The sequence below is a fragment of the Gambusia affinis genome, linkage group LG06, assembly GCF_019740435.1.
Source record: "Gambusia affinis linkage group LG06, SWU_Gaff_1.0, whole genome shotgun sequence".
NCBI lineage: Eukaryota > Metazoa > Chordata > Actinopteri > Cyprinodontiformes > Poeciliidae > Gambusia > Gambusia affinis.
Window position 1 is genome coordinate 28,510,509 of NC_057873.1, and position 13,766 is coordinate 28,524,274.

A 13,766-nucleotide genomic window follows, 5' to 3' on the forward strand; every position below is an offset into this window, starting at 1 on the left:
AATCTGCAGCCTATTCATCTTCCATGAATCATTTATTTTGTGATCGATTAAGTATAATTGTTCAGTCAGGGCAATTTGGCTCGAGCCAGTGAGAAAATGGAAACAGATGTGGCTTCATTTGCCATTCTCTAATTAATGCAATAAATATTACATGCAACAAATTATTACTATTATTATTATTTTTGCCTGATATCAACTTCACAGATTCACTTTCAGGACAGATGGGAGAGTTGACATCAGAGTGGCTAACAGAGGCAGAGGTCCGAGACGCATCACGCAGGCTGGTGATGATTACTATCAATGCATATGAAGATTGATCAAAGTATTTTTCTTTGGCAAAATATAATGCATACAAGAGAAAAGATGGCAGCAGGTTCTGTGCGAAGGATTACAGTAGTAGTTTTGAAACCAAATCAAAAAATTGAGATTACAAAATGATCCTCTTGAATGCAATAAAGAACAGACTTATCTCAGTAAAAAAAAAAAAAAAAAGAATAACTTAAAAATAGGACTATTACATAATGTTACATAATAGCAGTAAAAAAAAACAACATATTTAATGCAAGAAAATCCACAAAAGGTCATCGCTAAAGAAGTTGTTCACAAAAGGGTGTCAAAACATGTGGACCAGCAGCAGAGATACCTTCACTTCTAGACTATTGACAGCAGCAGAATATAAGACACAACATTAACTTTGAACATTAATAAACATTAACTCATTAACTTATATATATATATATATATATATATATATATATATTCCAAACTTGTCAAAATGCCACAGATGTCCATGTTGTGCGCCTTAAGTTTTTTAATTTTTTTATTTATTGTTTTATCATAATTATTTGACCTTTTTTTTTAGCTTATATTATCAAGAAAATGTGGAGGGAAAAAAACATTAATAAAAACTGTCTTTTGGTTCACAACATCCTGTGTGTACATCAGTGTGTTTTTGGAGGTGGGTGTGTGTACATCCAAATTAAATAAATAGATAAAATGTAATGGGGTAGTCTACTTTTCTTTATTTGCTGGCTGGTGTTTTTTCCATAAGCCAAATGTGACTAAGTGGTCAAGCTAACAGACTTTTAAACCGCTGAAGCATTTGCCAAAAAGAAGAGAAATGAAACAGATGTCCCGTAAAGATGCAGTATCTAACTTTTATAAACAGTATAATTCCTGCATACGTGTTAAAACTGTCACTAAGTTGTGATAGTATAACGTGAGACAGATAATCTGTGGAAAGAATCTATCTCTTCTTCCTCCTCCCAGTGCTCTTATTGCAATATGCAGAAATATTCCAGTCCTGGTCAGAAACAACTAATCAGAGCCAGGAGGGGGGTCTTAATGCTGTCAATCACCCCTGTGTACACACTGCTCAAAGTGCTAATAGTGGAGTTACAGTTCACCGTTTCAGGAAAACTGTTTATCCACCATCATTGGTGGTCATGCTAACTAGCCTTAGCATTCACAGCAGCCTCCGGTGTGGGGAAGGAGCAGCAGCTAAGCAGAGAACAAAGTGGGACGTTGTGAGAATGATGTTTTTTAGGCATGTGGTTGTGTTGGTTTAGGACCGGTGATGGTTTTTGTGAGTGTCCCACAACAGTTTCATCCCTGGCCTCACAGACCTTTCCTCAGTCTCCCCTCTGTTGTGGTTTTAATGAAACGTTCTTCTCACTCTTTTAGCTTGTCTGTCCTCCTCATCAGGCAGCAGTCCAGCTGATGAAAAGACACGTTACCCGCATCGCAGTGTTAAAAATGTGTTTAAAAAATTAGCAGCTTATAGTCTGGAAATTATGGCAACTGTAGTCCTGAGACAATTGTGACGCAGGGTTTAGTCAAGAACATGTGGACTGCAGCTGGAGTCGGCGCTTTGAGAGCCAACACACACACAGATGTATCCAGTCCATGTGCTCCAACCGCTGCATTATGTGTGTTAATGTACTCCACAACAAGACAGAAGGTCCACAGTCCTCCTTACAGATAAAAGCATATTTTGGCTTTTATTTGAAAATCAAGGTGGGAGAGGCTGTTTGAGGTTCAGTGTGGCTTTTCCACAGCCTGTGATGATCTGAGGGGCCGAGTCACCTGCTGATGTTGGCGCTCTGCATCTTATCGAGTCCAAAGATGTCTAACAGAAAATTTTACAGCACTGTATTTTTTTTTTTCTCTGCTTAAAATGCCATGGAGATGCTGATGTAGTTTTCCAGGAGGAGGTGGAACCTGCTCACAGCGCCAAAAACACCAACACCTGCTTTAATCACCACTGAAGCTCAGAGGAGACAGAACTGTTAGGACTGATGCACCAAAATGATGGGAATGGCAAATTATTATTTCTGTTTCATATTAGGACTGCCCTTTATTGTAAAATTTTCTTATAACTCTTGGCTTTTAACACCCTTTGACTTTTGCTTGTATAAGTATTTTGTTTTCATCGTCGCCTTTTTTTCCCCCTTTGTTTTTTCCAACTTGTAAATGTTCTTTAATTTTATCTGTACAGCTCTTTGTCACAGATGTTGTTGTAAAGTTATTTATAAATAAAGCAGTAGTCATATGGCACTGCTCGCGACGTAATACCCAACCTGGGCTACCTTAAAACCTCAGCAGTGCCACTATTCAGGGAAAAGCAGCCATGACAACACGTCTTCAGTCAGTCATCATTTTCATATTAAAAAAAAAAAATAACACTATTATAGATCTTAAAGCTGAAATTTTCATTTACAGACAGAACATAGCAGGATAATTTAGGATTTAATAAAAAGCGGGAGAAGTTGATTTAGCTGCGTTTGGCCTGCTGATCACTGATCACAGCCAATCAAGGGCAACATTGTGCAACTCAGAATTTCTTGCCGATTGATTGGTGCATCTCGAGAAAATTGTGGCGTTCAGAGCTGCTGACAAAAGATTTCTAAAGCATCCCCTCCACCCCCCCAAAAAAATAAAAAATATTACAGACACGGAGTGAGAATTGGAAGCGCTTATGTGGAAAATTGAAAGAAAAACATAACAGCAGAAAGTAGATGAGAAGCGGCATGACAAGCAAGTGGTGTGGCTAATTCATTAAGGGATTGCTGGCAGCTCACAGAATGATTGGGTGAAAATCGCCCTTTTACTGCATTGATGCAGGAGATGTAAAAAAAACCAAACTGCTGATGCCAGATTACGGGTTGAACACCCTCCCAGAAGAAGAAAGACAAGCGGGGTCACGTTTAGTCACGATCCTTCAGTGAGCATTGGAGATGTGCTGGTTTGTCCCGGGCCAGATGTGATAAGCAGAAACCTGGGATCCTCCAGGGAGTCCCATGAATCCCCACAGAGGACGACTGGTGGCACCGAGACGCGCCCTGCTCACTGCAGTTCGTCCCATTCCACTAACACACACTGAAACGCAGCAGGGCTGCACGGAGATGTCCACACACACCCACATCCACACACACACCTCTCCCCTGGGTAATTATTTTTACATTATTACATGTGCTCAGATCCCAGCCGCCCACGCAAGGTGACAGGGAAATTTATCACTCAAGAGGGCTCTGGGGTTACCCGTAGCCAGCAGGCGGAAGATAAATGACAAAATAAAAGCCTCTCTCTGCTTAAATTGTTTCTGTTAATTCTGCTGAGGAGATTTATGAGTATATCTATCGATGCATAAATGGAGATGTGGTAGGGATGTATATTTGGGGGAGGAGGGGGAGAGGCATGCGTGTGCGGTAGGCATTAGAACGGGTATTGGTAATCTTTGGAAGCCATCAGTCATTTATCAGCGTTAGAATCAGGAGCGGTTGCCGAGGAGTTCATGCGTGACTCCGGAGGAAAGATTGTGTGAGCCAGAGGACTGGAGAACAGACGCTTTTATTTTGGTGGCAGTACTCACCTTCCATTGCTCATCAGACCGCCGTCGACTCTTTGGAACGTCACTGAAGGCAGGAGAAAGGGAAGAGAGAGGACAAAGACAAAAAGCATTATGTTTATGGGCGATACAAACACGGCTTTCAAGACATCACAAAGCCGTCCCTTCCCTTTGGAAGTTATAGAATTGCGCAATTTGACATTTCGAAACAAATTCGGTTGATGGAACACGGCAATTTTGACAAAACTCTCTTTTTCTGCTACAAAGTTTGGCACTAGGATGAACAGACAGGTCTTTTATTTTGAAGTGAAGCAGGTAGAATATAAATGCACTCCAAACTTTACAACTAATCTATCAAAATATTGAAGGAAATGTGTCATTTTGGTCTGTCACAAAGAACCCAAGAAGACATTCCAGTTTATATTTATAATACAAAGACGTATAAAAAAGTTCAGAGGAGTTTTGCACTACTACTAATAAGACGATGTGCTCTATCTTACTAGTCTGGTCCAGTTTGCCTTTGTGCTTCAGCAGCAAAGTGCTCATCCTTGTTGTTTTGTATTGTTAATGCATTCACCATGGGTTTCGGTTGTCCCTCTGCAGGCGATGTCTTTGGTTCCGTTTTTTTTTTCCAGCCTGCATATCGCTTCGATTTACATAAATCAAGATGTCATGTGCTCTTCAAGGACAAGGTGCCAGACGAGAAGCAAAACTCATTTCATCTCTTTGATTTTGCTGCCGAGTCACTATCAGATTTGTGATTAAACTCCAACAGAAAAAAAAAATGATTAGAAAAGGCAGAGGGCTCATTAATCACTTTGAGTTTTTTTTTTTTTTTTTTCATCTGAGACACCGGTCATGCGGCTAGCAGGAATCCCCAGAAGCCATGCATGTGGTCTGATCCAGGAACAAAATGTAGAGATAAAAGGAGGAACTCCCCCTCTGGCTTGTAAAACTCCTAAATTGAGGCATCCTCATGATGACAAAGCAGCAGGGAAAGTTCTAAGCTTTTAAGAACTTCAATGGTTTGAAGTGTAAACCGTCGGGTTTATGGAATTCACCTCATTCCAATGAGAAAAAAGGAAAGATATCAGAGAACTGCTTTACTAAAGAAAGAGAGAAAGAGAGAGAGAGAGGAAGGAAAGCTGTTAGTAATTTGGCTCATTTGCGCCACAGATGGAGATTAAAGAGAGAAAGACTCGACATTCTTCCTCTTTTTTTTTTTTTTCCCCCCAGTTTCATTCAAGTTGATTCCAGGACAAGTTCGGGCAAGCAATGTTTTTTGTTTTGTTTTTTTCCTGAGAAACAGACGAGAGCCAGGAGGAACTCCCAAAACGGATGACAACTCTGCAGACGGGAGTCACCAAAACAGTGAACCCCTACCAGAACCTCTTTAACCTTCTCAGCACCTTGCAGAAGTAGTCAATGGATTTTTGGGGATTTCATGCGAACTGAAACAAACTAGAGTGAAATTGTTTTGCAAATTAAAATTTGAAAGCGTGATGTGTGTGGGGTATTTTGAGCTGCAAGAGAATCGAGATGAGGAAAGAGTTCACCTTCCATCAAGACAATGATACTAAAAATACAAAACTATGATAGAATCTAACTGAAAATCTTAGGCAAGACTTGAAAGTTGTTGTTCAGACATTCTTCATCCAGTCTGACTGAGTTTAAGCTATTCTGCAAAGAAGAATGGGTAAAATATGCATTACCTACAGTTGAAACCAGATATTTACATATACGTACTGTAAAAAATACAATTTTTTTTTTCTGTCTGACGTTAATTCAAACCAAACGTTAGTTCTTATATCAGCTTAGTTAAAATGACCAACATTATTTAAATTAGTTAAACGTCCGTTTTAGAAATTGCTTTTTGTAACTTTCTTCGAATTCAAAAGTTTATATCCATCAGCTCAGTATCAGGAATAATTACCTTTTAATTTAGGATTTGGGTCAAAAACTTTTTGGGTTTCCTTCCAAAAGCTTCAGAAACAACAAATCAGAGCCAGAAAGAGGTTCTTAGCGCTAAATGTGGAAATGGTAACTTACTGTTACAAAAAAACTGTTTATCCACCATGAAGCTAACTAGCCTTAGCATTCAGCTGGCCACGCCAGCTGTAGTGTAGTTGAGACCTTGGGGCTGGAAGGTGTGAGCAGCTCTATTGTTATGTTAGCATGGCCACAGATGATGGCAGACAAACAGTTTTGTGTAGTGGTATGTTTTTTCTCATTTCTATTAGAAACGATTGAAAATTGTTTCTAATTGGGTTGATTGACAGGCTGTCAATCAACCTGTCAATCAAGGACGAGGTTGATTGACAGCGCTAAGACCCTCCTCCTCGCTCTGATTGGTTGTTTCTGACTGAGATGTGTATTTCTGCAGATGGCAGTAGGATCACAAAGTGGTGGCGGAAGAGCTTGATATTTTCAGACTACCTGTCTCATATTCTACTGTCATAACATAGTGACTGTTTTAACAAATATGTAACTTTTTAAAAATAAAAGCCACATTCGGCAGCTTTGGTTTGGGTGGAATAAAAGGTTTTGCTTTATCCTCTGAAGCTTGTGGGTGGGATGTGACAAAATGGTGTGAATACTGTCAACAAGGTTGTGCATTTTGCATTTCATTGTTTACCTCCAGCAGCTCTGTGTGGATAGAAATTCCACTTTTGAGACAGGCAGACATCTTGATTCAACCAGAGCCAAAGCCTGGAGCTCTTTGTTCCTCCACCGGCAGAAGTTGCGTTTAAGGAAACTTCGTTGTCTGGGTGAGGATTGACAGGAGCTGGCTGAGGAAGCTTCTGAAGTCTCTATCTGAGGGCTGACACATTTCTGGGCTGCTGAGGAGCATTTTAATGTTAGCCAGACTGACACGGCTAGTCAGGGCTGGGCTGGATAAGCACTTTCTCCAATATGAATGCAGATTAATCCCCTTTAATAAGCATCAGCATTGGGGAGGGGGCTGACGAAGTGTAATCAGCATATAAAATTTCCATCAAATCTAATTCCTGCTGGCTGTGTGCCACACCAGTGTTGTGATTTACCTCTCGTGTACCGACAGCTTTACTGCGCTGAGACAGGACACTCGATACATCAGCTAATTGTCAATAGAAAGAGAGCTGCAGCGTAAAACCCCTCGATCACATTCTGATGCACGCTCCAAATATCACCCCGCAGTCTCAGCTACTGATATCTGCTGAACTGAACGTTAAATTGTGCTTGCCAGTAAAAGCTTTTTTTATTTTTTATTTAAATAACCTGCTTCCTCTTTGGCGTTTAAGAAGACTGATTGAAAACCGCACAGTTTTTGCAAAGATTATTCATCTTTCATAATCACATCATGATGTAATGCTTTAGATTAAGTAGAGGTCACATTCATATTCATGCATGCTTTGACAACATTATTTCAAGTTAGGGTTAAGGCGGGAAAGCGAGGCGTCCCAAAGTAATCCCCTTTTTTGTCATTTGCAGTAACAAATGTCAGTAGGATTTTATGAAATGACCTGCATAACATAGTGTAAACCTAAACCTTACAAAGTGGAAGCTAAAGGATTAATGGTTCTCAAACAATTTTACAAATCTAAAGTGTGGCATTCATCACTTGTATCTGATGTCCCTTAAAAGTTCAGAAATTACTCAGAAGAAGAAGTAATATGTATGTTCCAGGCATATAGTGACATTTTATAGCATAATCATTGTAACTATTAGCTTCAGTTACTATAAAAATGCTGTATATAGAAAAAAATAACCTAAATGTTATTTGACTTCTCAATTTGATAACTTGAAATTGGGCCTCTGTTTCTTTAAGAAGCTCCTGCTCTTTCTGACTCTTTGCCTTTTTCAGCACATTATCACAACGATGTTTCTCATTACGCTGTTAACTTTTCTGAGAAATAGTTCATATAATGACATCAGCAAACTTCCAGTTCCACCAGGTGTTTGCTAATTATTGCTGCCACTAGTCTGCAGGAGCTGAGTGGGGAAAGCGTGGGGCAGGGTGGTCTGCAAGGTATCAAATTACAAAGTTAAAAGTTATTTAAAATTATGTGTTAAAAGTTATGAAAAAAAATTTCCATAATTTCAAAAACAAGTTTTTATTAGTATTAGGAACATTTTTACTTTTATTTTCCTTTTCTATGTTTTATTACTTCTATTGCCAGGGTTTTGTGTTTTTAAACATCAAAGTTGTTCAAGATGTCAGTTCAACATTTTTATGATGCTTATCTATAACAAAGTGAACGTATCATAAGCTTGTGCATAAATATTGTTTATATATTCCTGAATTTGTTTCGTCCCCAGTATTGTGCATTTTCTTTCTTCATTTCTGACTTGTTTACGGAAAAGTTAAAAAAAGAGATAGAAAAATAAATAAACTTAACATAGTTACTTGATTGCACTATAAAATGGCACCATGTGTCTGTAAAATACACAACACGGCTCCTTTAAGATTAGAGTTTAGCCAAGGAATCTGAGAAGGTCCAGCCCAAAGCTGTGTGTAAAAGATGTTACAGCAAAAAGAAAAATAAACAAAAGTCAGTTGTCTAAATGAAACTAGAGGAATGTAGACAGTTAAAGCACAGCATGATTTGATGACTGGAAATAAAACTAAAAAGAACATTTCAGCAGCAGGAGGAAGATGGAAGGAATGAAACCGAGCTCGGAAACCAGACCCAGATTGCTAAGACAGACAGAAAGAAAAAAAGAAAAACAAAAAAGGCTTTAGGCTTGGCAGGAAAAACAGTTTCAGTATGCAGGTTTAAAAATCATGGCTAATAGCAAAAACTGACAGTAAATGTTGTTTGGCAGGTTGAAATGTTTCCACCCGTGTAATGTTTCAATTTTTTTTATTAGCCATGATCAAGAGGGTTGTAGTCCGAGCATGGGAAGTAAAAGCGGATAGGAGGATGAGTCTGCGCTCGGGAGGGAGTCAGGGTGAGGGGGGGGAGGTGATGGGACAAATGAACAGTACCTGCAGGGGTGAAGGTGAAGGACTGAACTGCAAAACAAGAAGACAGAAAAAGTTGTGTGTTAAAAAAGCCTGCAGAGCAAAGCAGTGCTTTGAGAGGGGGAGATGTGTGTGTGTGTGCGTGCGTGTGTGTGTGTGTGTGTGTAGGGGAGAGTGGAGCTGAGATGCACTGCTGCAGCCAGAGAAGCAGCCGGCTCAGGGGCCGCTGAGCAGGTCCCACAAATAAAACAGGAAACAAAACATAAAATGTAGCACATGAGGATGAAACAGCAAACCTCACTGCCGCAGTTCAAGCTTTTCCCCGGAAAAATGAGCAAATATATTCTCATAAATGTGCTTTTCTTGAATATCTGATTATCAGTAAGGAAAGAAAAAAACCCAAAGAGAGTTAATTTCCATTTCCACCTCTGTAATGAAAGCCGCTGCACTTGGCAGAGGAAGCGGACTGGCTTGGGGATATCGACCATGAACATGTAAGGGTCAGTGTGTGGGCGTAGAGCCGGACTATAGCTGCGGCTCCAACCGCTCCGTTCTGGCACCTCGACTCCACCACCCTGGGCTAATAACTCTGTGGGTGGAACTGTCAAAAAAGAAAAAAAAAACCCAGCAGCCTGCCGGAAACAATCTGAGCTAACATCTGTCTCCTCGCGGAGCCGGAACAGAGCATCCATCTTGATGATATCGCTAGCAGCGGCTATGGTATTGATGGATAATGATCTAATGATAAAACATTCTTGCTTTGAAGGGAGAGGAAGAAAAGAAAACAATAAAAAAATAAGTAGAGAAAGAGAGAGAAGTGGAGGACTTCATTTCATCATTTTTGCTCAGGCAACCAGCCGTTGCTAACCTGCATAGTTGCTCAGACCCTTTCTCTTCTTTCTCCTCCAGTAGAGCCAGATGCTGAAGCCCATGAGGATGACCCAGCAGGCGCCTCCGATGCCGGCGATGAAGGCCGGCTGCTTCACCACATCCGTTATCTGCTCCGTGATGCTGTTGTTCCGGTTTCCGTGTATGATCACGTCCCGGAACTCTTTCCCTGAGGGCACGCAGACAAAGCAGACGAGATTAATACGCAGCAGTGAAGGGAAGCAGGGGGGGAAAATAATCTATGTATGCTTTAAATCTTCAGCGGGAAATGTCAGTCGTCTATAAAGCACTCCGTGACTTTGAAATATTAAGTTTGTTCACAGTAAGAAATACACAAAGGATTGTGTAGAGCTAAAAATAAGCAGGTCGTGATCATTTTTAGAAGAGCTGGAGTAAGTAAAAATGTTTTTTTTAATTTTTTTTTTATACATATTTGTTAAAACTGTGCCCATGTTGTTACAGTACAATATGAGACCGGTTATTTGTGGAACAACTCATGCTCCTCCTCCTCCCTGAACTACTATTGCAGTCTGAAGAAATGCACCGCTCCCAGTCAGAAACAACCAATCAGAGCCAGGAGGAGGATCTTATTGCCGTTAAGCATGCTCATGCATGTGCTGCTCAATGTGCTAATGGTGGAGAAACGGCTTACCATTACAGGAAAGCCATTTATCCACCATCATCAGTGGCCATGCTAGCTAGCCTAGCATTCATGGTAAGGCAATTGAGCTTGATTTTTTTTATAGATTATGTTTCATATCACACTGTCACAATATGATGACAGTTTTAACAAATACGTGAAAAACATTTTTCTTTTAGAAAGCGTCCATACCCCAGCTTTAAATGTGCAGATGTGAACAAACAGAACTACAGAAATACAGGCAGAAAACCAACGTTGCTCAATAGCAACAACTACTTTTGCAACACGTTTCATACCGTACTATAGTTCATTATAGTCTTCAATCCAGTGACATGGATTCTGCTATTCCAGATACAGACCCAGACATAAGAGAATATTTTGAGATTTGTTTCTGCAGCGGTAGTGAAGGAGGTCATGTGATTTTTGTGTGGTCATATGACAGTGATGCAGCAAAGGATTGTGGGGAGTTTAACTGAAGCAGAGGTGAAGTCAGAGGTGTGGTCATTGGTCTTTGGCCAAAAGAGCAATATTATTATCACATATTGATATTGAAAAAAAAATGTCATATCGATGAAGTCCTATGTTGTCTGTTAACCAGTCTAAGTTTTTTTCTCTTGCTAGCAGACATAAGAACATCGTCTTCACCTTTAAACAACGGTATTGGCTGCATCATGCTCTGGGAATGCTTTTCTTCTGTGCCTCTAAATGTTCAGAGTTTATCCAGAACATTTAAAGAGTCTTATTGGGTATATTCGTACTGTTCATGTGCTCTGAAATTGTCCCTCTGCGATAAATAAAGTCATCCGAGTTGAATCGAACATTGCGTAAGTTTTCCAAGACATTCCGGTGTTGCTGTTCTTCGTCTAAGGTTTTGCCGAGTTTTAGATGAGGATACTGACCGTCAAAACTGGATAAAGATCAAAAAAGGATGTGAGGTGAGACACAATGATCAGACTGGAAAAGACAAAGTCTAGCAGCTTATAGCAAAGCCCCAGGTGATCAGGCTGTTTGCTTTGTTCAGCCTCTAATTCACTCCACAGCCACTGCAACACACCGCATGAAATGAGAGCAGAGCGCCACAGTCTCTATTGATCCCCAATCCCACGTCAGCTCCCGCTAGCAGGCTTGACAAATATTTCTAGCAGCAAGGTACAACCGGAATCACAAAGCACCTCACTGCAACAACGCTAACTTCGTACGGTAACAAACACGTGGATTATTCACAAACGATGCGACGGGTCGAAAAGACGCTGATCCGCATTGTTTTGTCAAAGCCGTGTGAGCGCAGGCACCTCTGAAGACAAGCAAATGGGAAAAAACAAAAAACAAACAAAAAAAAGCTATATTATGAGTGCAAGCTCAGTGTTCTGCTCTCAGAGATGGATTATGTGAGTGACACTGGGGAAATAAGAACATGCTGCAGGCCAAGTCATCAGTTATGGGTCAAATCAGAGAAAATCTGCCAGAGCTCCACATAAATCACACACAGTCAGAGCGCATTTCCAAACAACACCGTTTCAACAATATCATCTGTTTGGTTGCTTTCCCTCTCTCTCCCTCCAGCATCACTTTCTCTCAAAAAGTGGACGCCGAAAGGCCGCGACGGATTTCTATCAATTTATCTCACCGATGATTATAGACTGAGGTTCACTCTTCACTCCCACTCCTGCACTGGTGCTGGCGGCGACCTCCACGTGATACACCACGCCCACCTGCAGCCCGCCCACCACCACGGAGCGGATGGCTGCGTCCACCGTCTTGTTGACGTGGAAACGCGTCTCGTTCCCCAGACACCAGATCTGGGAAGGCAAAAATATATATAAAGAAGTTGATTTTAACTTAGTTGTGTAGGTGTTTGGTGGGAATGGATGACGGTCGCTTCCTGAAACAGACCTTGTACTCCTGGATGATGCCGTTCTGGTGGTCGGGTGGAGGGGGGTCCCAGGAGATGCTGATGGAGGTGCTGTTCTGGTTTCCCACCGTCAGGACGGTTACCTGCTGAGGGGGGGCGCTGGGAGCTGAAAGAGAAGGAGGAGCGACGGTCAGACGCAGCATGGCCAGCTCTAAAACGGTTTCTCAATAGTCAACAATGGGAAATGGGGAATATACAGAGAGTCACTAATGTTTACAGACATCACACACACAAGCTTTCATCTACTTACTGGAACTTTACATAACAGGTTAACACAATGCTGTTTACACCAATCTGTTTTACTCAACGAGAAGCTTAAAGCTGTAGTATGTAACTTTTATAAACAATATGTTTTTTTTTCCATACTTCACTAAGTTGTGACTGTATGAAACAGATAAAAAATCAAGCTCCTCTGCCTTTTCTCTGTTCTCCTATAGCATGATGCAGAAATACTCAGTTTCTGATTAGAAATAACCAATCAGAGACAGGAGGAGGGCCTTACTGCTGTAAATCATCCTTGTGTACGTGCTACTATATGTGCTGATGGTTTAGGAATAACTTACCGTCACAGGAAAACCATTCATTGGCCGTCATACCAACTATCCTGAGCATTCACGTCAGGAAAGAGCTGCGGTGTAGCAGAGAGCAAGGGCTAAGCCCCTCCTCCTGGCTCTGATTGGTTGTTTCTAACTGAGCGATGAATTTCTGCAGATAGCAGTAGGATCACAGGCAGAGGACCTCATTTATTTCACAGACTGTCTGTCTCATATTATATAAAAGTTACCCACTGCAACCTTACGGCTTATGAAGTAAAATAACCCAACAATTCTTCATCCTTGACCTGACTTCTGTGTTCCTTGGTCTTCCTAGTTTTCTTGTTTGGTTTGTTCACTAATGTTCTCTAACAAATCTATATAAATATCCTCTGATTAAGCGACTTCCAAAGTCAAATATTTGCCATCCATTCGTCTCCCGTTTAATCTGGAACCTGTTTGCAGTGCAGCAGCCGACCCAGTTGGGCCAATTTACTAAAACATTAAATACATTAAATTTTGTGTTTTTAGTACTTTTGATAGGTATTCCATTATTCCATAAGAGTGCCTGAAATTGAACCATAAGAGAAAAGGGGAAAAGAGCAATGACAACACCAGAGTACATGTCTTTGAAAAAGAATAGCATTTTGTAGGGAAGGAACAGTTTACTGGGGGTTTGTAAGGATAAGATCAGGTCAGATCTGACATGGCTGTCAGCTGTCTTTAACATTTCACTGTGATTTCATATATCAGCCTCTGCTCTGCTCTGGTGGATTTGCACAGAGGATACTGGTATTGATCCGTGCAATGATGGCCTGGCAGAGTCAGGCAAGACTTCTCAGTCACGCTAAGACTCTGTCGTTGACCGGTTTGGCACAAGGGCCAACGGGCTTATTGGGATGAAGAGCAGACGCCAAAGAAATATGAAAAAGCAAAAAAAAGAAAAAAAGTAATTTAATAGGTGGGAAACAATGTCTCAGTAAACACATCGACAGACTCTC

At 40.8% G+C, this 13,766-nt stretch overlaps 1 protein-coding gene across 8 annotated transcripts in view; it reads right to left on the reverse strand.

The window, feature by feature from the left end:
* Window positions 1-13,766, reverse strand: part of robo2 (roundabout, axon guidance receptor, homolog 2 (Drosophila)) — a 395,718-nt gene that overhangs the window by 38,281 nt on the left and 343,671 nt on the right. For 4 of the 8 annotated variants that reach the window (XM_044118464.1, XM_044118461.1, XM_044118460.1 and 1 more), the window contains 5 exons: window positions 12,214-12,338; window positions 11,948-12,119; window positions 9,661-9,849; window positions 8,817-8,843; window positions 3,872-3,914 (listed from right to left, as the gene is read on the reverse strand). In XM_044118464.1, coding sequence (XP_043974399.1) covers window positions 3,872-3,914; window positions 8,817-8,843; window positions 9,661-9,849; window positions 11,948-12,119; window positions 12,214-12,338 — 556 coding nt within the window. The remainder of the gene's footprint in view (window positions 1-3,871; window positions 3,915-8,816; window positions 8,844-9,660; window positions 9,850-11,947; window positions 12,120-12,213; window positions 12,339-13,766) is intronic. The other 4 variants (XM_044118466.1, XM_044118463.1, XM_044118465.1 and 1 more) reach the window with 1 other exon arrangement.